Source organism: Verticillium alfalfae, genomic scaffold, assembly GCF_000150825.1.
Source record: "Verticillium alfalfae VaMs.102 supercont1.13 genomic scaffold, whole genome shotgun sequence".
NCBI classification, from domain to species: domain Eukaryota; kingdom Fungi; phylum Ascomycota; class Sordariomycetes; order Glomerellales; family Plectosphaerellaceae; genus Verticillium; species Verticillium alfalfae.
In genome coordinates, this window is record NW_003315026.1 from 874,637 (window position 1) to 897,481 (window position 22,845).

General features: G+C 58.2%; 6 protein-coding genes and 1 non-coding gene across 7 annotated transcripts in view; 5 read left to right on the forward strand and 2 right to left on the reverse strand.

Moving 5' to 3' along the window:
- VDBG_08886 (WD repeat-containing protein) overlaps positions 1-1,748 on the forward strand; it is a gene marked incomplete at both ends in the record, with an annotated part of 1,895 nt that extends 147 nt beyond the window's left edge. Inside the window, one exon of the mRNA XM_003001044.1 lies at positions 57-1,748. Coding sequence (XP_003001090.1) covers positions 57-1,748 — 1,692 coding nt within the window. The remainder of the gene's footprint in view (positions 1-56) is intronic.
- A 1,090-nt stretch (positions 1,749-2,838) lies between these two features.
- VDBG_08887 (SNF2 family ATP-dependent chromatin-remodeling factor snf21) lies at positions 2,839-7,312 on the forward strand (the record flags this gene model as incomplete). The annotated part of the gene is made up of 4 exons (XM_003001045.1): positions 2,839-2,934; positions 3,036-3,389; positions 3,510-7,004; positions 7,079-7,312. The coding sequence occupies 4 exons, from the start codon at positions 2,839-2,841 to the stop codon at positions 7,310-7,312; spliced, it is 4,179 nt and encodes a 1,392-aa protein (XP_003001091.1).
- A 1,291-nt stretch (positions 7,313-8,603) lies between these two features.
- On the forward strand, positions 8,604-10,571 carry VDBG_08888 (conserved hypothetical protein; the record flags this gene model as incomplete). The annotated part of the gene is made up of 1 exon (XM_003001046.1): positions 8,604-10,571. The coding sequence occupies one exon, from the start codon at positions 8,604-8,606 to the stop codon at positions 10,569-10,571; it is 1,968 nt and encodes a 655-aa protein (XP_003001092.1).
- Positions 10,572-11,786: 1,215 nt separating this feature from the next.
- Positions 11,787-11,874, reverse strand: VDBG_15188. The gene has a single exon. It is a non-coding gene; the product is annotated as a tRNA-Val (tRNA).
- Positions 11,875-12,323: 449 nt separating this feature from the next.
- VDBG_08889 (5-proFAR isomerase) lies at positions 12,324-13,243 on the forward strand (the record flags this gene model as incomplete). Its single annotated transcript, XM_003001047.1, has 2 exons — positions 12,324-12,491; positions 12,785-13,243. 2 exons carry the CDS (start codon positions 12,324-12,326, stop codon positions 13,241-13,243), a joined length of 627 nt encoding a protein of 208 aa, XP_003001093.1.
- A 1,414-nt stretch (positions 13,244-14,657) lies between these two features.
- On the forward strand, positions 14,658-19,424 carry VDBG_08890 (INT1; the record flags this gene model as incomplete). The annotated part of the gene is made up of 4 exons (XM_003001048.1): positions 14,658-14,675; positions 14,987-18,113; positions 18,163-18,899; positions 18,954-19,424. 4 exons carry the CDS (start codon positions 14,658-14,660, stop codon positions 19,422-19,424), a joined length of 4,353 nt encoding a protein of 1,450 aa, XP_003001094.1.
- A 1,132-nt stretch (positions 19,425-20,556) lies between these two features.
- VDBG_08891 (coronin) lies at positions 20,557-22,754 on the reverse strand (the record flags this gene model as incomplete). The annotated part of the gene is made up of 6 exons (XM_003001049.1): positions 20,557-21,420; positions 21,467-21,581; positions 21,651-22,256; positions 22,330-22,472; positions 22,552-22,640; positions 22,721-22,754. 6 exons carry the CDS (start codon positions 22,752-22,754, stop codon positions 20,557-20,559), a joined length of 1,851 nt encoding a protein of 616 aa, XP_003001095.1.
- Positions 22,755-22,845: the final 91 nt, after the last annotated feature.

Sequence of the window (22,845 nt, forward strand, 5' to 3'; positions counted from 1 at the left end):
GACTGTCCCTCGCCCGCCGCAAATCGTCACAATGAGCGACAGTGACGATTATTTAGTCGAAGAAGCCCGAGCTCGCCGCGGATGACCCTATGCGAACATTCCTTCCAACGTCATTCGGTACCAAGACAAAAGAAGCCAACATACAGGAACAGCTGGAGAGGAGCAGGCGAAAAGCAGCAGGTCCACCACCCGACAGGCAAAAAAAGAAGTCGGGCTCAGCAAGTGACAGCGACAGCGACAGCGATGACGACAGCGACGACGACAGCGACGATGACGACGAATACCCAGTCTCCCACGAGCTGGTGCTGAAGACACACGAACGGGCTGTCACGAGCTTGACACTCGATCCCGCCGGCGGTCGCCTGGCCACGGCCTCGATCGATGGAACAATCAATTTACACGACTTTGCGGCCATGACGCCAACGACGCTGCGCGCCTTCAAGACTGTCGACCCATGGGCCGCCAAGAATGCTGCTGCCAGTGACGAGTCGCATCCGATTCACCACATCGAGTTCAACAGTTTGGCCGGAAACGCCTTCCTCTGCATTTCGGCGCATCCCCAGGCGAAGATTATCAGCCGCGAAGGAGATATCTTGACCGAGTTTGTCAAGGGAGATATGTACCTGCGGGACATGAACAACACCAAGGGCCACATCTCCGAAGTCACGACGGGTACCTGGCATCCGACAGATAGGAACCTGTGCGTGACTGCAGGAACCGACAGCACACTACGCATCTGGGACATCAACAACAAGCGATCACAGAAGGAGGTTATCGTCTTCAAATCCAAAGCGCAGGGATCAGCGGGTCGTACGCGCATGACGGCTGTCGCATGGGGTGCGCCGGCACAAGGGAACGGCAATGTGCTGGTCGCAGCAGCGTACGACGGGACGCTGGTCATGTACAGCGGCAACAGCCCATTCTCGAGGCCAGCAGCCGAGGTACATGAGGCGCATAGGCCGAATACCTGGACTGGCGGTATTGACATGTCGTCTGACGGACGGATGGTCGTCACACGGGGAGGCGACAACACCATCAAGTTATGGGACACCCGAAAGCTCAAGACGCCGCTGGTGACGGTCGATCACCAGTCGACGTCGGACCAGTTCAACATGACGAACATCAAGTATGCACCTAATTCCACGAGCATCCTGACGGGCTCGGCGACAGGAGACCTGCACATCTTAAACCCGGGGAACCTGCGACCAGAGCTCGTCACTCCGATCACGCCGGGATCACCGCTGATCACGGTGGATTGGCACCCAAAGATCAACCAAATCATGACGGGATCGGCCAACGGCGAGACACATGTCTTGTTTGACCCGACGAGATCCACGCGCGGTGCAGTCGATGTCATGTCGCGCGCCCCGAAGAAGCGCCACATTGACGACAACTCGGCGCTGACAATGGACATGTCAGCGGGCATCTCGGGCGACTCGATCGTGACGCCGGGCGCCATGAACAACAGCAGAAAGGCTGGACGAGGCAAAGAGGTCATGCGACCGGAAGCCCAACAGCAAACGCCGTTCATGAAGAACCAACCCGATTCAAAGCACATTGCGGAGAACATCCCGCTGGCTCGCATGCTGCACGAGGATCCCAGAGAGGCGTTGCTGAAATATGCCGAAGCCGCGCAGAAGGATCCTCAGTTCACGGGTGCTTGGAAAGACACGCAGCCGGTCACACAGTATGCCGAGTTGAGCGACGATGAAGATGAGGGGCCAGACAAGAAGAGGGCAAGGAGGTAATTGGCCCGACCCGAAATTCGGTATCTGCGCATCGGAAAGCAAGAGATCAGATCAGCCATGTATGTATGGCTGGCAGTAGCGTCCAGGTAGGTAAGTACCTTAGGTACCTTACTGTCTATGCGGCCGCTTTCCGGGCCTCGCGTCCACGGATCCCCCAAACTCGCCCTGGAATAAGGGGGGGATTGGGGGCCACGCTGGCTTGGCCCAGGTCGCTCGCTGGCTGGCGGCGGATGCGGCAACCGACCACTGGCCCTTGGAGAGGGAGGAATGATGGGCGACTGGTTGCGGATAGGTTCTCGCATCATGGTTGGTCAGAACCTCCACGGCGAGTGGGCCCAGTGCACCCTGGAAGGTAGCTGCTTAGGTAACGCCGATAGCGTGATCAAATGTACGGTCGGGCCGCTTTTTGCAGCACCGCACCAACCATCCCACTCCAATCTTGTCTTGTGGTCTTCACCTCTCCAGCCAGGTCCAGGTCCAGTGTCAGCGTGAGTGTCCCATCATCAACCGGCGACCGCGCGCATCGAAAAATCGCCAGTCCACCCCCGACGCCATCGACACCCATCGCCAAAAGTGTCCGGCAACCTTTCCCACGCGATTTCCCACCGCACTTCGCGACTCCCATTCCCTCGACGCGACTCGGTGCCATCCTCGCACATTTTTCCCACGCCTGCCTCGCGAGGCCCCTACCACCACGACCCCCATCCAATCCCTTCCCCACGCCTCGCGACCACGTCCACGACGCACCGCGCCTCGGCCCCCATCCACCGAGTCGATTGGCATTGATTCCAACGACGACGCGACATCTCATTCGATCCTAACCACCCACTGTCGCTTGTGCTTTCGCATCAATTCGATAACCTTCGCGTCGCCTGTCCTGAACGCGCTCTAGCCTCCCCATCACAGGCCCACGTTTCGCGCGATCAGGGCATCATCTGGAATTTTACGCGACGTGGTCCATCCCGGATATCGCGCGTGCCCCACGACACCATCCCTTCAGACCCAACCCGCTTGGAGATGCACCCGAGATAGCCAAGTAGATAGGGATTTCTCTTTGGTCACCAAGGCTTTTGAGGACACAGCAACCAAGATGGCTTCAGTACAGGTCCCTCCCGCCGTCCAGCACCCTGGCGCCGGGGGCATGCCCACCGGGCCAACACAGCAGCAGGCACAGGAGGTGTTCATGGTAAGCAATAGTCCATCCCTGCTCTACACGTCGTCCTCGTCGCCGCCGCGTCGACAATCGAGGCTGCCCCGTCCTGTCCTGGTACTGACTGTCCACCGTAGAAGCTCAAGGCGATGAAGGAGCGCGGCGTCCCTGCAAACGACCCCGACTACATCAAAGCGCAGCAGTTTCTCTACAACTTCCAGCAGCAGGCCCAAATGCGACAGAAGCAACAAGCATGGCTGGCGCAACAACAACAGGCCCAAGCACAAGCAAAGGCCGCCAACGGCGCCGTCAATGGCGCCCAGCCGCAAAACCTGCAACAACCAACACCCCAGCCGACCCAACAGGGCCTGTCCGCCGGCATCGGCGCGCCTAAGGGACCAACAAACGCGACAGCGAGCTCTCCCTCCACACAAGTTGCCCCGAGCCACTTCACAACACAGCAGTTGGCTCTGCTGCGCCAGCAAATCTCAGTCTTCAAGTTGCTGGAAAAAAACCAGGGGCGTGCCCGAGCCGATGCAAACAAAACATCTATGGGCAACGCAAGCGCAGGAGAGTTGTCGCTGCAGAGGCTGTAGCCGCGACTTCGAAAGGCGCTAGACGCGGCAGAAGTGAAGGGTGTCGTCTTTTCATCAGGTCCTGGCGCGGCGGGAAAGAAGCCCCTGAAGGAACCGTCCTTCAAGACGGTCCATTCGCCGTTCGAGCCTGAAGGCCCAGTCCCAAAACCTATCAGCTACTTCAACCACATGAAGGGCGAGAACCGTATCCTCCTCCCGGCCATCCTGCCCACTGGCGTTGATGTCGACCAGCTCAGGCGTGACAGGGAGATGAGCATCAATAACCGGATTCGCGACAGGTACCACGAGCTGAGGAAGCTGCCTGCCAATTTTGCCCACTGGGACGTCAACTCGGGCGAACTCACTCAACCCGACGACAGCGCCAGGATCAAGGCCATCATTGAGATGAAATCTTTAGGTCTCTACAAGAAGCAATGTCTCCTGCGAGACAGGATCGGGAAGAGTATGATGGCGTACGACAACCTCGCCATGACGACAAACCGCAGCAACTACCGTCGCATGAAGAAGATGACGGTACGCGAGGCACGCATTACTGAGAAGCTCGAGAAGCAGCAGCGCGACGCCCGCGAGAGCCGTGAGAAGAAGCGCCATGTCGACTTCCTCCAGGCTGTCAGCCAACGTAGGAACGAGATGATGCAGACGACCAACGGTCAACGCAACAAGTCGAACAGGCTCGGCAGGCTCATGAACACCCAACACACCAACATTGAGAAGGAGGAGCAGAAGCGCATTGAGCGCACAGCCAAGCAGCGTCTGCAGGCCTTGAAGGCCAACGACGAGGAGGCTTACCTGAAGCTGCTCGACCAAGCCAAGGATACCCGTATCACCCACCTTCTCCGACAGACCGACGGTTTCCTCAGGCAGCTCGCCGCATCCGTCAAGTCACAGCAGCGCAAGGCAGCTGCCGGCTACGATGAAGAAGAGGAAGAGGAGATGCCCATGGAGGATGACAGCGAAGCCGACTCTGACGAAGAAGAGAAGGCCAAGAAAATCGACTACTACGCTGTCGCCCATCGCGTCAAGGAAGACGTTACTGAGCAGGCTTCCATCCTCGTTGGTGGTAAGCTCAAGGAGTACCAGATCAAGGGTCTTCAATGGATGTTGTCGCTATACAACAACAACCTGAATGGTATCCTTGCTGACGAGATGGGTCTCGGAAAAACCATTCAGACCATCAGTCTTGTCACCTACCTCATCGAGCGGAAGCTGCAAGACGGCCCTTACCTCGTCATTGTACCCCTGAGTACTCTTACGAATTGGACACTGGAATTTGAAAAGTGGGCCCCTTCTGTCACCAAGATCGTGTACAAGGGTCCACCAAACGCGCGAAAGCAGCAACAGGACAAGATTCGCCAGGGCCGATTCCAGGTGCTCCTGACAACCTACGAGTACATCATCAAGGACAGGCCGATTCTCAGCAAGATCAAGTGGTTCCACATGATTATCGACGAAGGCCATCGTATGAAGAACCAAAACTCCAAGCTCACGGCGACCATTCAGCAGTACTACCACACCCGCTTCCGTCTCATTCTCACGGGTACACCGCTTCAGAACAACCTGACAGAACTGTGGGCCATGCTCAACTTTGTCCTGCCCAACATTTTCAAATCCGTCAAAACCTTCGACGAGTGGTTCAACACACCATTCGCCAACACGGGTGGCCAGGACAAGATGGACCTCACAGAAGAAGAACAGATTCTCGTCATTCGGCGTCTTCACAAGGTGCTTAGACCGTTCCTGCTACGTCGCCTGAAAAAGGATGTCGAGAAGGACCTTCCGGACAAGACGGAGAAGGTCATCAAGTGCAAGTTCTCGGCCCTGCAGACCAAGCTATACAAGCAGATGGTCACGCACAACAAGATTGTCGTGTCGGACGGCCAGGGCGGCAAGACTGGTGCTCGCGGTCTCAGCAACATGATCATGCAGCTGCGCAAGCTCTGCAACCATCCATTTGTCTTTGGCGAGGTCGAAAATGTCATGAACCCCCTGAATATCAGCGACGACAAGCTCTGGCGTACGGCTGGCAAGTTCGAGCTTCTTGATCGTATCCTGCCCAAGTACAAGGCGACGGGTCATCGCGTGCTCATGTTCTTCCAGATGACGGCCATCATGGACATCATGGAGGACTACCTGCGTTACCGGAACTACCAGTACATGCGTCTTGACGGCACGACCAAGTCGGACGAGCGATCGGATCTTCTGAAGGATTTCAACGCACCCGACTCGCCGTACTTTATGTTCCTGCTGTCGACGCGTGCCGGTGGTCTCGGTCTCAACCTGCAGACAGCCGACACTGTCATCATTTACGACTCGGATTGGAACCCGCATCAGGATCTGCAGGCTCAAGATCGTGCGCATCGTATCGGTCAGAAGAACGAGGTCCGTATCCTGCGTCTTATCAGCTCCAACTCGGTTGAAGAAAAGATCCTGGAGAGGGCCCGTTTCAAGCTCGACATGGACGGCAAGGTCATTCAGGCCGGTCGTTTCGACAACAAATCGACCGAAACAGATCGTGATGCGATGCTGCGAACCCTTTTGGAGTCGGCCGACTTGGCGGATTCGGGCGACCAGGAGGAAATGGATGATGATGAGCTGAACATGATGCTGGCTCGAAGTGATGATGAGGTGGCCGTCTTCCAGAAGATGGACGAGGAGCGCAGGAAGGATGTCACGAACATCTACGTCGACGGACCTCACAAGAAGGGCAAGCCCCGTCTGCTCACCGACGAGGAACTGCCCGATATCTATCTCGGCGACGGCAACCCGGTGCAAGAGGAGGAGGAGACGGTGCTTGGCCGTGGTGCGCGTGAGCGTACCAAGGTCAAGTATGATGACGGCCTGACCGAGGAGCAGTGGCTGATGGCTGTCGATGATGATGACGACAGTCCTGAAGCTGCCGCAGCACGCAAGCAAGGCCGTAAAGACCGACGCGAGGCCAACCGCCTGAAACGAGAGGCTGGTGTGCAGGTCGACGACTCGCCAACGGCCAGCCGTGCCAGCAGCGAGGAGATTGAGACACCCAAGAAACGCGGGCGCAAGCCTGTGGTCAAGGCAGTTGAGAAGCGCAAGGCCGACGACGGCGACGATGAGCCGCCCGCCAAGAAGAGACGCGGTCCGACAGGCCGCGGCAAGGCGGTCTCATCAGGTGCCCAGTCTGTGCTGGCACAGCAACGCGGCCAGCTCAACAAGAGTCTCAGGTCACTGTTCGACGGCCTCATGACGCTTGAGGTGGACGATCCCGAGCCTGTGCCGCCTGAAGACGACGAGTCGGATCCCGGCAAGCGCATCATTATTGGGCCTTTCCTGGTGCTGCCACCGAAGCGTGACTTCCCGGATTACTACATTTTGATTACACAACCCATTTCGATGAAGCAGATTGAAACCAAGATCAAGAAGGAAAAGTATAACAGCCTTAGCGATCTCAAGACGGACGTCGACCTGATGTTCTCCAACTGTCAAACGTACAACGAAGAAGCGTCGCTGCTGTACCAGGACGCGCAGACACTACAGGTGAGTTTACTTAACCCCCTCTCCCTCTTCTTTGCCCTGCCAATGGAATGACTATATACTGACCAACATTTCAGAACTTCTTCCACGACGAAATGGCAAAGGAGCTCGAGAAGCATCCCGGCCTCAAGGAGCTCGAAGCGGACGCAGGTAGCAAAGAGGCATCTGTGGCACCGAGCACAGGCGCAGCGACGCCACAGACATCAGCAAGCGGACCGACCAGGATCAAGCTCATATCTTCTTCGTCGGCGGCGGCGGCCAAGGAATCAGCCCCGGCTTCAGCGAACGGAGGCGGTAGCGACGCGGAGTAGGGGGCGAGCGGACGAGCACGGGGGACGATGTGTATGCAAAAGGCAGAGAGATGGCGTTCCTGGTGTTTTTCTTTTTCTTTTCTAGTTTTTCTCTTACTTTGGTTTTGACACTCTGGCGGACACTGGAAGGATCAAAGGGGATCAATTAGGGGGATTCGGATGCGGGCCAGCATTCTTCCAACACACACAAATACCAGGATGCTGATGAAGAGGGAAGAAGAGACGGGGTGGGGGAAGCGAAGACGAGAAGGCGAGGCGATGCAGCATGTCCAGCTTTGTGTGCTGTGCCACGCTGTGGCGTCTAGCATTAGAGTGGTGGCAGGCAAGGTGTAGTGTATTGTAATAGATGTGTACATGCAACAATGCCAGAGACGTAAATCGATCAATGGATGGTGGGTCGTGGTTGGGTAAGGTATGCTTGCTATGCTGCTGTGCCATGTGAGGATGGCCTATATGTAGTCGGCGGTAGTCCGTGATGCGGAGCGAGTGCTGCTGGGCTGTTGTGCAATGTATGCCACGTCAATGCTCATGTCGACTAGGTAGCTCATGATCACTGGTCATTCCCTCCTGACGTGTGGCCAGTCGCTCTTGGCCACTGCTTGAAGTCAACAGCAGCGAGGGGCAGGCAGGACGAGGCAAGGCGAGGAAGGTGTCGTCAGCAGAGGAGGGAAAAGCAGGAGGCTGGGACCTTATTTTGGGGGCAGGTGGCCGGACGGGCGGTAAACAGGGGGCAGGAAACAGGGACAGGGGCCCGCACTCAGCGCAGAAGGAAGAGCACACACCACGGCAATCTCTTTCCTTGTTTCCCAACTGGGGGTCGAGTGGACGAGAGCAGGCCTGTCAACGTCGTCGGGCTGCTGTCGCTGAGCCTTACCCTTGCTCTCTCTCTCTCTCTCACACACACACACTCTGTCTCTCTCTCTCTCTCTCGCTCACCAAACTTTTTCAGTATCATCAGCGTCAGCAGCTTCATCTTCATCAGCATCCTCCCCAGCAGATTTGCATCTACCGTGCCGGCGCGTTCCTGGACAATGGCATTGTGCACTACGCGATAATACGCCCCCCCCCTTTTACGTCCTCGCCCGCCTTACAGCAGCAACATCGTCCTTGCTGAAACCGCCCCGCCTGCTGCACCTTCGCGGGCCCCTGCAGCCGCCCAATCAGCTCTTCATCGCAAAGAGCTCAGAAGCCATAGGCAGACGACATAGTCACCTCACTCAGGGTGTAGACTCTTCAGCAAGAGAGCTTCAGTCTCCGGCACTTTCAAGTCGGCAGACGAAGATCGTCCGCCATGGCTGAGCGGGAAGGTCGCTACCGGCGCGATGCCGCGTCCGCCGGCCCCGATGACGATGATGACGACTCTTTCAGCGACAGCTTGTCTCCGAGCCCGCCGCCTGTCAAGAAGAGACGCAGTCCGCCACGCGACCGCCCTGCGCCGGTGCCAATGCCGGTGCCAATGCCGGTGCCGATGCCGGCGCCGGAGCCCGATGTGCGCGAGAGGCTACGCGCAGAGGAGGACAAGTTTCGGAGGAGTCCTCTTGTCGGGGGCGGCTCGAGAATGGATGCTGCCAGTCCGAGGGTGGACCGCTACTCACCGCGTGTTGATGGACGCAGGGAAAGCCGCGCCGACGGTAGGAGGGAGAGCAGGCTTGCCGGTGCCGAAAGTCGACTCGATGGACGAGACAGTCGGATGGATGGCCGCGATAGTCGGGTCGATGGAGGGCATCGGGACTCGAGGAGAGACAGCCAGCGCGAGCGGGATCGCGACCGCGACCGGGATCGCGAGAGGGACAGGGACAGAGAAAGCCCGCCGCCATTTTCGACCAAGAGGCAAAGCATTACGGATCGTCTGAGGAACTCATGGAATGCCCGTAAGGATGGTGCCCGCGACACGCCTCCCCCGCCCAACGCCTCCCTCAACAGGCCGCCCTCGCGAATGCATTCGCGCCGGTCCTCGAGTGCCGCTGCACCCTCTCCTCCAGGACCTTCCTCCCAGCGACCGAGTCCCATCGCCAAGGTCCGCGAGTGGCTCGACACCTGCAACGGCGACCATGGGACACACTGCCACGGCGATCCAGGCGGGCCGGCAGCGCCTCACTCGGATTCAGAGGACTCAGACCAAGAGTCTGTCCTGCCGCCGCGAGGACCAGGCGGGCCGCCTACATACAGGCCCATCTGGCTCATTGACGCTGTCAGCCGCCGCCTTGTGCGGGCTCGCGCCCAGGACCGTTACATCGCCCTGAGCTACGTCTACGAGAAGACGCCCGCGCAGACCGCTGCCTCTGCCCACCGCCCCCGCGACGCGCGTCGGGAAAACGTGGACATGTTGACCGCCACGATCGATGATGCTTCAATGCCCCAAGCCATTGCAGATGCAATCTGGCTCACCCGCAAGTTGGGTATCCACCACCTCTGGGTCGACCGTTTCTGCATCGTGCAGGACGACGACCTGGAAAGGGAGGAATATCTTCGCAACATGGCATACGTTTTTGCCAATGCCTACCTTGTCGTCGTGGCTGCTGCCGGCGAGGATGCTGATACGGGCCTCAGCGCCCTCGTCCGTCCTGGCGGAAAGGCGCCGCCGCCTGTGCCCAAGGCTGCCTTGGGCCCACCAGGCCGCAAAGGCCACGAGGACATGCTCATGGACACACGCTGGCGTGACCGTTGCTGGACCATGCAGGAAGGCTTCTATGGCCGGCGTGCCTTGTTTGTCTTCCAAGATACCATGACTTGGGAGTGTCACTGCGACACGTGGAACATGGCTGGTGAAGGGCCCATAGCTGCTGCCGCGGCCTCGCCTGCCGTGGCCAAAGTGCCTGGCCTGCAGCGCATGCTCAGCTTGCGCTCATCGTCTGCTCCCAGTGGCCCGGCACGCCACCTTCACCGTAAGTGCACAGCTCGCGTGTACCCGGCTGCGCTAGCGTTCCGTCACACGCCTTGGCCTGATCTGGACGAGTACGCTCGCATATGCATGGACTTTTCTGCCCGGCGCCTCGGCAATATCCAAGATACCCCAGATGCCTTCCGCGGCTTCACCACGGTTCTGGCACGTACCTTTGCTGGCGGTTTCGTCTGCGGCATGCCGGGTCCTCTTTCTCGACGCCGCCCTTCTCTGGCGGCCTGCCGCCACCATACGTCGACGTCAGCTGGTTCCCACCATGTCCTCCGGCGGCATGCCGCCAGTCCCCAGCTGGAGCTGGCTGGGCTGGTTCTTCGATGGTGCGGCAGCCGACATGACACTCTGGCGGGCGGCCGCTGACTATGTCCTCGAGGCCGGCTCGGGCGTGACACGCAATGGCAAGGGTGCTGGGGGCCCTGGTGAACGTGAAGGCGAGCCGAAGCGTCGGTACCGGTCAGCCAACTCCTTCCGTCTCCGGACACGACAGCCTTCCACATTACGGACCGGGCAACGACAGCGCAGGTCCGCAACGACGGCATGCGGTTTCGCAACACCCGCCATCATCGCAAGGGCGGTTCGGGCCTGCGCTCGGCTGGAGCAAGAGCACGAGCACGGGCGGATTCCGCCATACGAGCGACCCCGGCCGCCGTGTTCCGATACCCCATCCCGCTGGCGAGCAACGTGCCGGCTTCCGAAATGCCATTGGCGGCGGAGAAGCAGTCTACCTGGAACGCTGCTGTCTTAGCACACGAGGGCCATGCTCGAAGTAGAATTGCAGCACGTGCCGCCAAGTCCGCAGGGCCGACGGCATTCTCTCGCATTGGAAATTTGCTTGCGCCCCGTTCAGGGCGTTGGGGTGGCACGCTGCGCAGCCATGACTCGTGGCTCGGAGTGCAAGGGGCCAACTACGAGGGCGAGGAAGGCGGCGTTGAGGTCATAGCCGTCAGCGAAGGGAGCGAGCGGCAGGGCCTCGGCAGCGACGTTTGGGGCCTTGGGTGCGACGTGGAGGATATCAAGGCGAGCGCTGACCAGGATGGCATCGTTGAGTTTGTGAACGTCCTGTGGGTAGAAAGGGTGGGCGGCGTCTGCTATCGGCGGGGCGTTGGGCATGTGCTGCGTCGCGCTTGGGAGGTCTTTGGCCGGGAGAGGCTCGATATCCTCTTGGGCTAATAAGAAGATGTCGTCTTCTTAGGGTGAGTGGTGTTGTAAATCTTGGATGAACGAATGTAGGATAGGGATTGATATACCCTGTGTAGATAGGAGGGAACAGCGTTGTGAAGCTTGTATTTGGTCAGGCTCTATGCAGTCGGTAAATTGGATAGCCGTGTGGCTGTGGACGTTACGGCCTAACGATATCACATTGCACATACGTTTCAGCACTTATTGCAAGAAGTAGATCGAAATGCGCGCGAGAGTCTGGGACGTTGTGTGTCATGCCGATCAAGTCCCACCTGCTGCTTGCTTGCGTGGGAATTAGTGCCCATGTCCTCTCCAAGTACGAAAAAGTTGCCTAGGACATCTTCGTGCAGTTGACCGCCCATGATAGCATGGCAGGCAAAAAGGCAAAAAGGAAGTTGTTCGCACCAGGTTTCGAACCTGGGACCTTTCGCGGATCACACGTTGTGATGTGAGGCGAACGTGATAACCACTACACTATGCGAACCGCTTGTGATTGATGATTGGGAGACCGGGTTCTGCGTTCATGACTCACAGAACTCGAAAATAACGCAGACTTCGACGTCGTGTTGGTGGGGTGCAGCGGATCCAGCACGGTCATTTGCTCCGCAGCGCTTAGAATGAGGACCATGGAAGGAAGACTTTGGTTTTGGAATCAGCCGGGAGACGTTCGCGAAAGCAGGACCCAGAGTAGGGGGAAGAGTAGAGGGAAGCCTTGCACCGTTCACCTTTTTCGCAAAATCATCCGGTCGATCGTTTCGTTGGTTGCAACCTCTTTCCTCCGGGCAGGATCCCAGTGAGGGCTTAAAGCGGCGTGGAACAGACGAACCGGAGCGGGACATAAACGTGCCCCACGACGACAGCAAACTCTCGTCACGCACCTCACTCGCTGTTCACAAGTCGCCTCTTCGGCACAGCACGCACACGTCTCCCACGATGACACGATTCAGACCTTGCATCGACCTGCACGCGGGCCAGGTCAAGCAGATTGTGGGCGGCACCCTCGACAGCACGACGACGGCCCTGCAGACCAACTTTGTGTCGCCGCACCCGCCGGCGCACTTTGCCAAGCTGTACCGGGACCATAACCTCACAGGCGCCCATGTTATCATGCTGGGGCCGGGGAACGACGTTGCCGCCAAGGAGTCGCTGAAGGCGTGGCCTGGCGCTTTGCAAGTCGGCGGCGGCATCAACGACAAGAACGCAAGGGAATGGATTGACGCCGGCGCGGGATAAGGTACACTTTTTCTTTTCCAGAACCCCCTCCTACACACACGAGTCGACTGAAGAGGACAAGGAGGAGGAGGAGGAGGGAAGAGGGGGGGGGGACAATGGCAATGATGGGGGGAGCGCTAACGCATGGTAGGTTATCATCACGTCGTTTCTCTTTCCCCGAGGGCAGGTATAGCCAGGAGAGGCTCGATGCCGTGCTCCATGCGCTCGGCGGCGACAAGGAGCGGCTCGTCATCGACCTCAGCTGCCGCCGGCGCGGCGACGACCGGTGGTTCGTGGCCATGAACAAGTGGCAGACCATCACAGACATGGAGGTCAACGCCGAGAGCATCCGGCAGCTGGAGCCCTACTGCTCCGAATTTCTGATCCACGCCGCCGACAACGAGGGCCTGCAGAAGGGCGTCGACAAGACGCTCGTGCAGAGGCTGGCCGAGTGGGCCAGCATCCCCGTAACGTACGCCGGCGGCGGCCGCCACCTCGAGGATCTGGATGCCGTCAAGAGGCTCAGCGACGGCAAGGTCGACCTGACCATCGGCAGCGCTCTCGATTGTTTCGGGGGCAACGGCGTGAAGCTCGAGGAGTGCGTGCAGTGGAACCGACAACAGCCCGAATCCGGCGCTTGAAGCTGGTAGCTGGTTGTCTGGCCTCGTCGCACAGCTGGGAGGCGGGGTATGACAGCCTTTGGTTGCCGTGGTTGTGACGCTTGCGTTTGCCTGCGTCGAGCTGCGTGACGATGACGAGCGTCAGACGCTTGTTGGCAAAGAAAGGCAAAAAAAAAATCGTCGATACGAGAGAGAGGGGGGGGGGAAGCTACGGTGTTTGATTCCAAAACAAAGCCGAGCTAGCGATGACCTGCAGTAGCTGGTGCAGGACAAGGCAAATCCATCGGGTCGAACCTTGGAAGAGCCCAGACCAGGAGCTGGATGTGCAGCTGCTTGCATGCCAAAGTCCGTCAGACTTGTATGGCAAAGCCGCTCGGATGTCGTGATTAGCGCGCGGGGCAGCCAGGCGAGAGGATTCAGATTTAGATGGGTTAAAAAGGTCCCCATGTAGTGGAGGAGAAAACGGCGTGTTGGGAAGACGCGTATTTACGCGACTTGGTGGGGGCAGTAGGTATTCGATAGATACCTGGGTAGATACCTACCTACCTTACCTAGGTACCTGAGGCAAGTCGTGTCGAATGCTCTGCTGCATGCTCAATTGAGCCTCGACTCGAAAATTCAATCTTCACGAGCAAAGCATAACAGTAGCAATGTGCCAACAATGTCGGCAGGGATGATGATAGCTCGCTCAACAAAGCAGCTGAAGGGCACACAATCGCGCCATGTGCGTTTGCTTGCTTCTGGTCCGTCCACCCCCCGGCTAGCTACAGCCCACTGGCGGTGCGGACGCTGCAGTGATCCATGACGCAGCAAGGCCTCCGAGGCCTGACTCTCCCAGTGGATAGGTGGACGGCCCAGCGGTTGACAGGCGCTAGGGCGTCGCAGATAGGTGGGCACGTGCCGTAGTCTACCTCTGATTCCCTGCTACATGCACCCAGTCTGTAGTATCGCTGCTGGGATGCCACCGTCGTCAGGGCAACCTATGCGGCAGTCCCCCCTGTGCCTCCTTCTCGCCTGTTTGTTTACCGTCATCACCCCGCGCTCCAATCATCCGACCGGGCGCACCAGCTCCTCCCTCAAGTGCCAACCGGCCCCCCCCTCTTGCTGCTGCTCGTCCTAAAACAACATAACAGACCCGCGGGCACCACACCAACCACATTTCGCTTCTTCCTCTCACCACTTGCCAGGAACGCTGTTGATATCATTCTTCCGCTATAGCGGTATTGCGATTGTCTGGCCCGTCTGTCGACTTGCCGTTTTTCACTTCTCCCATCCTGACAGGACCATTCGCACCTCGCAAGCCTTTCCAGCATTCCAGTCGGCCGCTATTGCCTCGCGCGAGTCGATTCTCGTTCCGAAAACCCCTTGCGACCTGACCACCTCGGCCCACCAGCATCGATACCTCTGAGAGGTCGCCATGACATCGTAGCCCACAATGGAGAACGAGGAACCCGTGAGTGCTGTGCCGTTACCCTTCGTTGTCCCTTTGGCTCTCGGTTGAAGATGGCCCCCTGAACCCCTTGGCTGACCTCCCTCAGGTGCACCCTTTGCGCATCTCCAAGAGCAGCTCTGTCGTCTCTTCCCCCAACAAGATGATGGCCAGTAGCTTGCCTCGCCCGCTCTCTGAGCTGTCGCCTTCCGACACAAGGCGAAACTCTCCTAGCTGGAACCAGAACCAGCAGCCCACAAAGGTGAGTCCTGTGCCCCATGAGTGTCTGAGACAGTACGAAAATAAAGGCCACTCGAGCTGACAACGATTTCCAGAAAATGGCCTTGAACCAGGACTCATCTCCATTCCAGTCGTCCCCACTGGAAACTGCCTCGTCGCCCCGCCTGTTCTGGCAGAATCGCAACCTCAACTCCATCAGCACCGACGGACTCTACGGACGATCTGGCTCTCCTTCACCCACCCGTCGTTCCTCCATCGAGCGCCTGCAGAAAGCTTCTCGCGTCAAGAACAGCAACATCCTCGCCCTCGAGCAAAAGCTGGAGTACGACCCTACACGCCTACCTCAGATCGAGCGCCCTCTTGCTAAGGTCCAGGGAAATGCCTTTGGCGCTTCTGGCATGAGCGGTCTTCGCTCCGAATCCGACCGAAGCGGCTTCACTCATTCTCGTTCCGACAGCAAGACAAGTATCCCCATCTACAGCCCAACATCGAGCCCAACCAAGGCCAACGCTGCCGCCCAGTCCTACTTTGCTCCAATGTCGGACGCCGACACGACCAACCCGCCTCGCACCCCCAGCAAGGACCAGGCCTCCCCCATCAAATCATCTCTCTCCACCACCAAATTCAGGTCGAGCGTCGACCAGGACAACGGCTTCTGGTCCGAGGACAACTCGTGTGACGACCGCGAGCTTCCTAGTGGACGAGCCCTTCACCGTCATGCGACCAAGAGTGTTACTTTTGACGCCGCGCCTCCACAGATCAACGAATATGAGATGGCAACGCCTGACATCTCTTCCATCGGCACAAATTCTCGCGAGGGTAGTTTCGAGTCCAACGAGGACGAGATGGAGGACCATCTGCACCACCGCTTCGGCGACCACGATGCGGAGGACAGTTTCGACGCTTCGCTCGAAGATACGGATAAGACGCCTGTTGTCGGCCCAGATGACTGGAGGCAATCTGCCACGCGTGATGATGACCCCTTCGAGAGCAGCCCCATGCCCGAAGCGCGCCCTCATCAATATGCTTCCAACAGGCCGGCCCACTTGCGAACCGATTCTGCCAACTCGGCAGGGTCCGACCACCGTCCGCTGCCGCCTCTCCCTGGCCAGATGACGCGTCGTGATTCTGTGCAGTCTTCTCCTGGACTGTCTGCCACGGCCGAGAGGATGCTGGGCTCACCTAGGAGCCTGCCCTCGCCCCCTCCTGCACTTGCGAGCAAGTCAGAGATCCAGAACATTGGCAATGGCAAGATGTCTCTTGAGGAGCGACTGAAGCTTATGATGCTGTCCGACGATGTCAAGTCGGCTAATGAGCAGCAGAGGGAGCGCCGTCTTCGTCGCGGCGTCCAGCGCGACCGTCTCCAGAGCCCCACGCCCGACCGTGAATCCATCGCCTCAAGCATGCTTGAAGCTGATGAGCAGGATGACACCATCGGCGATCTTTCTGGTCTCGGTGATTACGAGCTGCCGCAGCGCATCTCGCGCGAATCTATCCTGCGTCGTGTGAATGGCAACCAACAGTCGCCAGGAAGAGACTCAGAGTACCAGTTCTCTTCACCGCCTCCGAGCTCGAGCCCTGAGCGTGGACCTGATCGCCGCCTTGCTTATGATCCTGATGTTCCGATTCCCTCTACCGAGGATCCTGGACAGGATGACGCTGAGATGCTCGATACAGAGGATAGTGTTATCATTCATCGAGACGTGCACAGTCAGGACAGAGACAGCGAAGATCGGGACGATGCGGATGGCGACTATGATTCCATCACAGACTTGTATCACCGCGACGACTCTCGGTTGACGGACCGCGATGACGATGAGGCTAGCCAGTACTCCGACGATCAGAGGTTTAACAGCAAGGATCCTGAAGTCCAAGAAGTCAAGGTCAAGGAGGTTCAAGTCGTCGAAAGCGATGAAGAGGTCACGACACCACGTGCTGCAAGCCCCATGGATCACAACAAGGTCATGTCTGAGGCTGTCCTGGACCACGTTGAGCAGAAGTCAGTCGAAGTACAGCAGGCTGCGCCAGAGCCCCTAACGGACAAGCCCTCTGAGGCAGTGGTGCGCGAGGAGAAGGCCGCCACAAGTTCTGGGCTGCCAGAATTCAAGAGCAACGATTCCGAGAACCTCTTTTCTAAGGGCTTGTCGACATACATGCTACCCAGACCTGACGAGGTGACTCCTCAGGTCGAGGATCTGGAGCCGCCCCCGAAGATGACGGATGCCCGCGCTTTCCTACAGCGCCCTTATACTCCTGATCAGCTATCGAAACCTGAGTACGATGGGTCGGGCTGGGGAGAGCCCGATGAGGAAGAATTTGACGAGCCAGGTACACCAGACTCTGTTATCCACCACCCTGTATCGGACGAGGAGGACCTGGAGGAGATCGTGGAAGAAGAGGAAGAGGCCATCTCACCAGTCGTTCCCGAGCGACAGGCAACTATCAAGGCGTCCGGCTCCAAGCTCAAGACCCGCCCTTCAGCGACCCCCTCAGACATTGTCTCGATGCGAGATGCTCGGCGCCAGGTCAGCCGAGAGGTACCTGAGATTCCTCCCATTCCCGAGCGCCACCGCAACCGGATTTCCAGAGACTTCGACGCCGAACCCGAGGCTGACACTGGTGACGATTTCCTGGAACGACACCCCAGCTTTAAGAAGCGCAGTCTGACATTGGATCTCGACCTGGGTCTCAGCCTTGACCAGGACTTTGAGCGCGTCATTGAGGCACAAAAGGTGGCATATGCCCAAGAACCCCTAAAAGCACCCTCCTTCACAACCAGCAGCCCCAGTAGACAAGCGTCTAAACCACCTCCATCCATCAACACCAATCCAACCGAAACTTGTATGACAAATGCTAACGTAACTTCTCGCCGTCAGCGTGGCTACCTCATGCGGCAGAACACGAAGCTCGTTACTGCCAGCGATAAGCAGACTGACGATTACTGGATGACCAAGTCGGCCGGTAACTCGCCCGTCAAGAAGGAGCGTCCCCAGACGTGGACTGTCGAGCCGTGGAACAGCAAGCCCAAGCAGAGAAGTGTTCGGAAGCGACATGGTGCGAGCGGGCCGGTCCCGCCGCTGCCTGGTCAAGAGAGTAATGCTCGTCTCAGCGGCAACACGGACGATATGAACCCCGAATTGGCGACTGAAGAGAGCGGTGAGCGCGGCAGACTTTTCGTCAAGGTTATGGGAGTAAAGGATCTGGACCTTCCCATTCCTAGGAGTGAGTATTTCCGTCTACGCCCGCGAAGCACAATTCTAACCTTGAATAGATGAGAGGTCCTGGTTCAGTCTCACTCTCGACAATGGCGTTCACTGTGTGACGACGGCCTGGCTCGAGCTTGCGCGCAACGCCCCCATCGGGCAGGAGTTTGAGCTGGTCGTGCCTAATGATCTCGAGTTCCAGCTGACTCTGAATGTCAAGCTTGAGAAGCCCGCAGCGCCCAAGAAGGTCATCCAATCCTCGCCCACCAAGGTTACAAAGCCAAAGACGTCAACCTTCAGCAGAGTGTTCGCTTCGCCCAAGAAGCGTAAGGAGATGGAACTCCGACACCGCGAGGAAGAGGAACGTCAGGCAGCCCAGCAACGCGAGGCAGCACAAGCACGACAGATCAAGGCAGCCCCAACCTCATATGATCTCTTATCGCCACTGGCCGCGGAGGATGGAAGCTTCGCTCGTTCCTACGTCTGCCTCAAGGAGCACGAGTCTCGCTGCTACGGCAGGCCATACCTAGCCGAGGTTGCCTGCTTCAACGAGTGGGCTACAGAGGAGGCTGGCTTTGCTTCCAGCGTGAAGAGCAAGCGCGGCAACACTGCCGTTGTCCGGAAGGCGCCTTACAAGATCGGCAACCTCGAGCTTCAGCTTCTCTTCGTCCCTCGCCCCAAGGGCGCGACAGATGAGGATATGCCTAAGAGCATGAACTCGTGCATTCGTGAGCTCAAGGCTGCTGAGGAGCGCTTGTCCCGCAACTGGGAGGGCAATCTGAGCCAGCAAGGTGGTGACTGCCCGGTATGTTCACTTGACATGTCTTGAAGTATGGAACCACGAACTAACAATCTACAGTACTGGCGTCGCCGCTACTTCAAGCTGGTTGGCACCAAGCTGACTGCTTATCACGAATCAACACGTCAACCCCGTGCCACTATCAATCTCAGCAACGCCAAGCGTTTGATTGACGATCGCCGAGCTCTGGTCGAAAAGGAGACGCTCGGCAAGGGTGGCCGCCGTCGCCGATCCGCCTTCGCCGAAGAGGAGGAAGGCTACATGTTTGTTGAGGAGGGCTTCCGCATCCGCTTCAACAATGGCGAGGTCATTGACTTCTATGCCGATACAGCCGCAGACAAGGAAGGCTGGATGAAGGCACTGAGTGACGTGGTCGGGCGCGGCGAGTCGGGCTCCGATGATGATGTCAACCGCAGCAAGTTGAAGGGCAAGTGGTGCGACCTCATCCTTAAGCGCGAGGAGGCGATCAAGAAACGTGCTGCGAGCGGCGGTCGTCGTACGCACTCGAGGACGAAGAGCACGTACAACTAAGCCATCCTCGGTTGTTGCGCCTTCCTTTACTTCATCCTTCTTCACGACTGGACGAGACTGCGATGATAAAAGGGAAACATGATCTGATGACTACAGAGAAGCGGTCATCTTACGGGTCAGCAATGCCCCATCTATTTTCTAGGGATCACCGTGCTCAGCCGAACCCTTGAGAACAAAAAACCAACGACGCCTTGCGCGCGGTGCTCTCTTCATTTTACTTTGTTTAATCAGTTTTTTTTTTTCTTCCTGTTCCTTCTTTCCCGGTATGTTAGGACAGGGCGTTCGGGTGGCGTTCCGGCATGGCTCATGGATGAGGAAAGGGATGGAAACGGTGTGGCGCCGGGGGGGAGACGGACGAATGTCTTTCTTCCGTTCGGCTTTAGGTCATTGTAAAAATAGGAAAACTACATATTTCTGTCACTTGCTAGCCAATGCAGAGTGTGAACGTATGAAGTTGACTGCTCTGCTTTGAGATATGTGTGTTTGTGTGTCTAGCCCTACTGGGCACCCTGACGGCCTTGATGGTTGTGCGCGAGATCAGTCACGAGAGCACGCTCTGACGAGGCTGTTCAGACAAGAGTGGTCTTGGGCGGTTCAGTCAGAGGACTCAGCTGGTCGTTGTCGTGGACAGGCTGTGAGAGCCGTTTCGTTGCAGATACGCTGACGATCATTGTCGTTTGATTGCCTAGAAAGCAACAGTATGGAGAAGCGTATCTTTCAGACCTTACAGACCTATCTTTCGCCAGCGGCAAGCCACCAAACTCGAGAGGAAAGGGGGCAAACAGGGCGGAAACAAGAGCCTGAACGGAGGGGTCAAGCGGGCAGCCTTTCTAAGAGCAGACGCATCCAGAACAAAGTTACTCAGGCTCATCACATTGTCTAGAGCGTCACAGTCTGCGATTCAGCACTGAACCACGGGTCACGACATGTCAAGAACATCAAGGGCACGCACGCAGCACAGAGGGGGGGGCGTCGGGGTCGTAGATGAAACTGACTTGCTTGCTATCCAGTTCGAGATGGCCGTTTTTTGTTTTCGAAGTTCCGACGTCACCGAGCCACGCCAATAAACTATCAAGTCGCCGAACACCGTCCCGATCGCGTCGTAAATAAGCCTGCACTCGGAAACATGACTTTACTCCTCCCGGTAGGCCTCGAGCTCGAGCTCGAGCTGCCGGATGCGCTCGCTCTGGTCCTGGGAGCCGCCGCTGGGCGCGTTGATCTTGCGCTTGAGGCTGTCGACCTCGGAGGCCAGGTGTGTGATGATCTTGGTCTGCTGCTCCAGAAGCTGCTTGATCTCGGCCAGGTGTGTGTCGCCGGACGACGAGGTGGCGGCAGCTGCGGGGCTCGCAGACACAACTGGTGCCGCAGCAGGGCTCGGGGCGGGGGCGGAGAAGGTCTTGGTAGGAGGCGGCTGCGACGTGACTGGTGACCTGGCCGGCGGGGAGGCGGGTTTGGCCTGCGCGGCTGGCGTGCTGACGTTGACAGGGGGCTGGGGCTTGGCTTGCTCGGACCGGATAGGAACGTTGGTGCGCGGCTGGGGTCTCTGGACCTGCTCGAAGCTCGAGTCATCGTCGTCGCTGCTCTCCTCGGCGGGCTCGTTATCCTTGAACTTGTTGGCCATGTTAGACATGGAGTTCTGCTGTTCCTTCATAGAAGGAGGCGGCGATCGAACGGCAGGCTGCGCAGGCTCAGGCTCCTTCTTGGGCTCAGGCTTCGGCGCAGGCGTCGCGGCGACGGGAGCCGCGGGGGGCTTGTAGTCAGAAGCAACTTCCTTCGGCGCATTGCCCTCGTAGATGCTCTCCAGGTCAATCTTGGAGGGGATGCCGTCCTTGCCATCAATCCACTCCTTGGAAGAGACGGCAGGTTTGCTGCCGAAAGCGGGAGGGAAAATGTCCGACTGAAAAGTCTCGGCCCTGCGGGGAACGGTGAAAGAGATGGGTTCAATGTAGGAGTCGTTGACCGTCTTGTATGCGCGCATGACCTCGTTCTCATGGACCTGAAGAGTATTAGACAAGTCCGCTGACGCCCGATGAGCTACTCACGTTGATACCACGCCTGGGAACAAAGGCAATGCCGCGCTGAGGCTCAAGAGACTTGTACTCGCTGAGGAACTCGAACTTGTCGTTCTGGTATTCAAAGTAGCGAATGTTGCCATCACTGTGGATGTCGTCAGCATACGGGGATTGGTCATGTAGACGGTTGGTCTCGTAAACGGCGGGAACTTACCCCTTGCCGGCAAGGTACAGGCAGTTGGAGCCGTCGTCCCAGAAAGGCATGCAGACACCCGAGATGGAGTCGAGCATGGTGAAGCCGCCAATGGGGTCATCACGACCAGGCTCCCACAGGGCAATTTGACGCTCGCTCATACGCGAGAAGCCCGTGGTGGCGAAGCGGTTGTGTTCACCCAGCCAGACAGTCCTGCTGTTCTTAGCGCCAGCGTGGCCGGGCGCCTCGTGAACGGGACGCTCTTGACGCACGTCCCAGACACGGATCTTCTTGTCGCGGGAGGTCGTCACGAGCTGGGAGCCGGCGGCGTTCCACGACAAGCTCTGGACAATGTCGCCATGCTGCAGGGTGTGGGTGTTCTGGCCAGTGCTGATGTCCCACAGCTTGATGGTGAAGTCACCAGAGGCGGAGGCCAGGATGTTGTCGGCAGCGGGGTTGAAGAGGACCTGGCCGACCTTCCTCGAGTGGCCGCCAAGCTTGCTCACGGGGGAGACGTCGGCGGGCTCTTCGGCATCGGTGTAGAGGGTGAAGTTATCGGGGACCTGCCAAATGAAGACCTTGCCGTCCTCGGAAGCAGAGGCGATGATGCGATCGTTGAAGGGGTTCCTGTGGAATCAAAGTCGAACATCAGCACTGCGCCCAGGTCGCGTGCGCCTGTATGGGGATGGGTGCGCCGTACCAGTCGGTGTCAAGGACGGTGGCCGTGTGGCCGCGGAACAGGGGAATCTGGTCAGGCAGCTTGCCCTTCTCCTCGAGGGGAATGACAGCGAAAGCGCCGCCACCGCCAGCATCCCAATTGACCGAGAGGTATTCGGGATTGGCCTGGGCAGACGTCCTGGTCAGCAAGGCATTCAAGTGCAGCGGGGCGACAAGCGCGCTCTTCAGCGCAGCGACATCGTACCTTGACTAGGTTTGTATCCCAGGCATTTCGGCTGATATGAAGGTTGTCATAGCAAAATTCCTTCCGGGTCGGCTTGCCAAAGACGTGTCCTGGTGAGAGCATAGAGCCTAGGTCAGCTTGCGACGGAGAGGCGACACAGAGCACGAAAGAGAGGGGAGGGAAGACCAACGGTACTTCGACGCTCGGACGAAGCGGCCTGCCATCGGATCGATATTGCAATGGCGTAGTGCTAGAAGAAGCTCAGATGTGTGCCCAGGGGCTATGGGATGGAAGTCCGAGGGCTGGGCGGAGAGC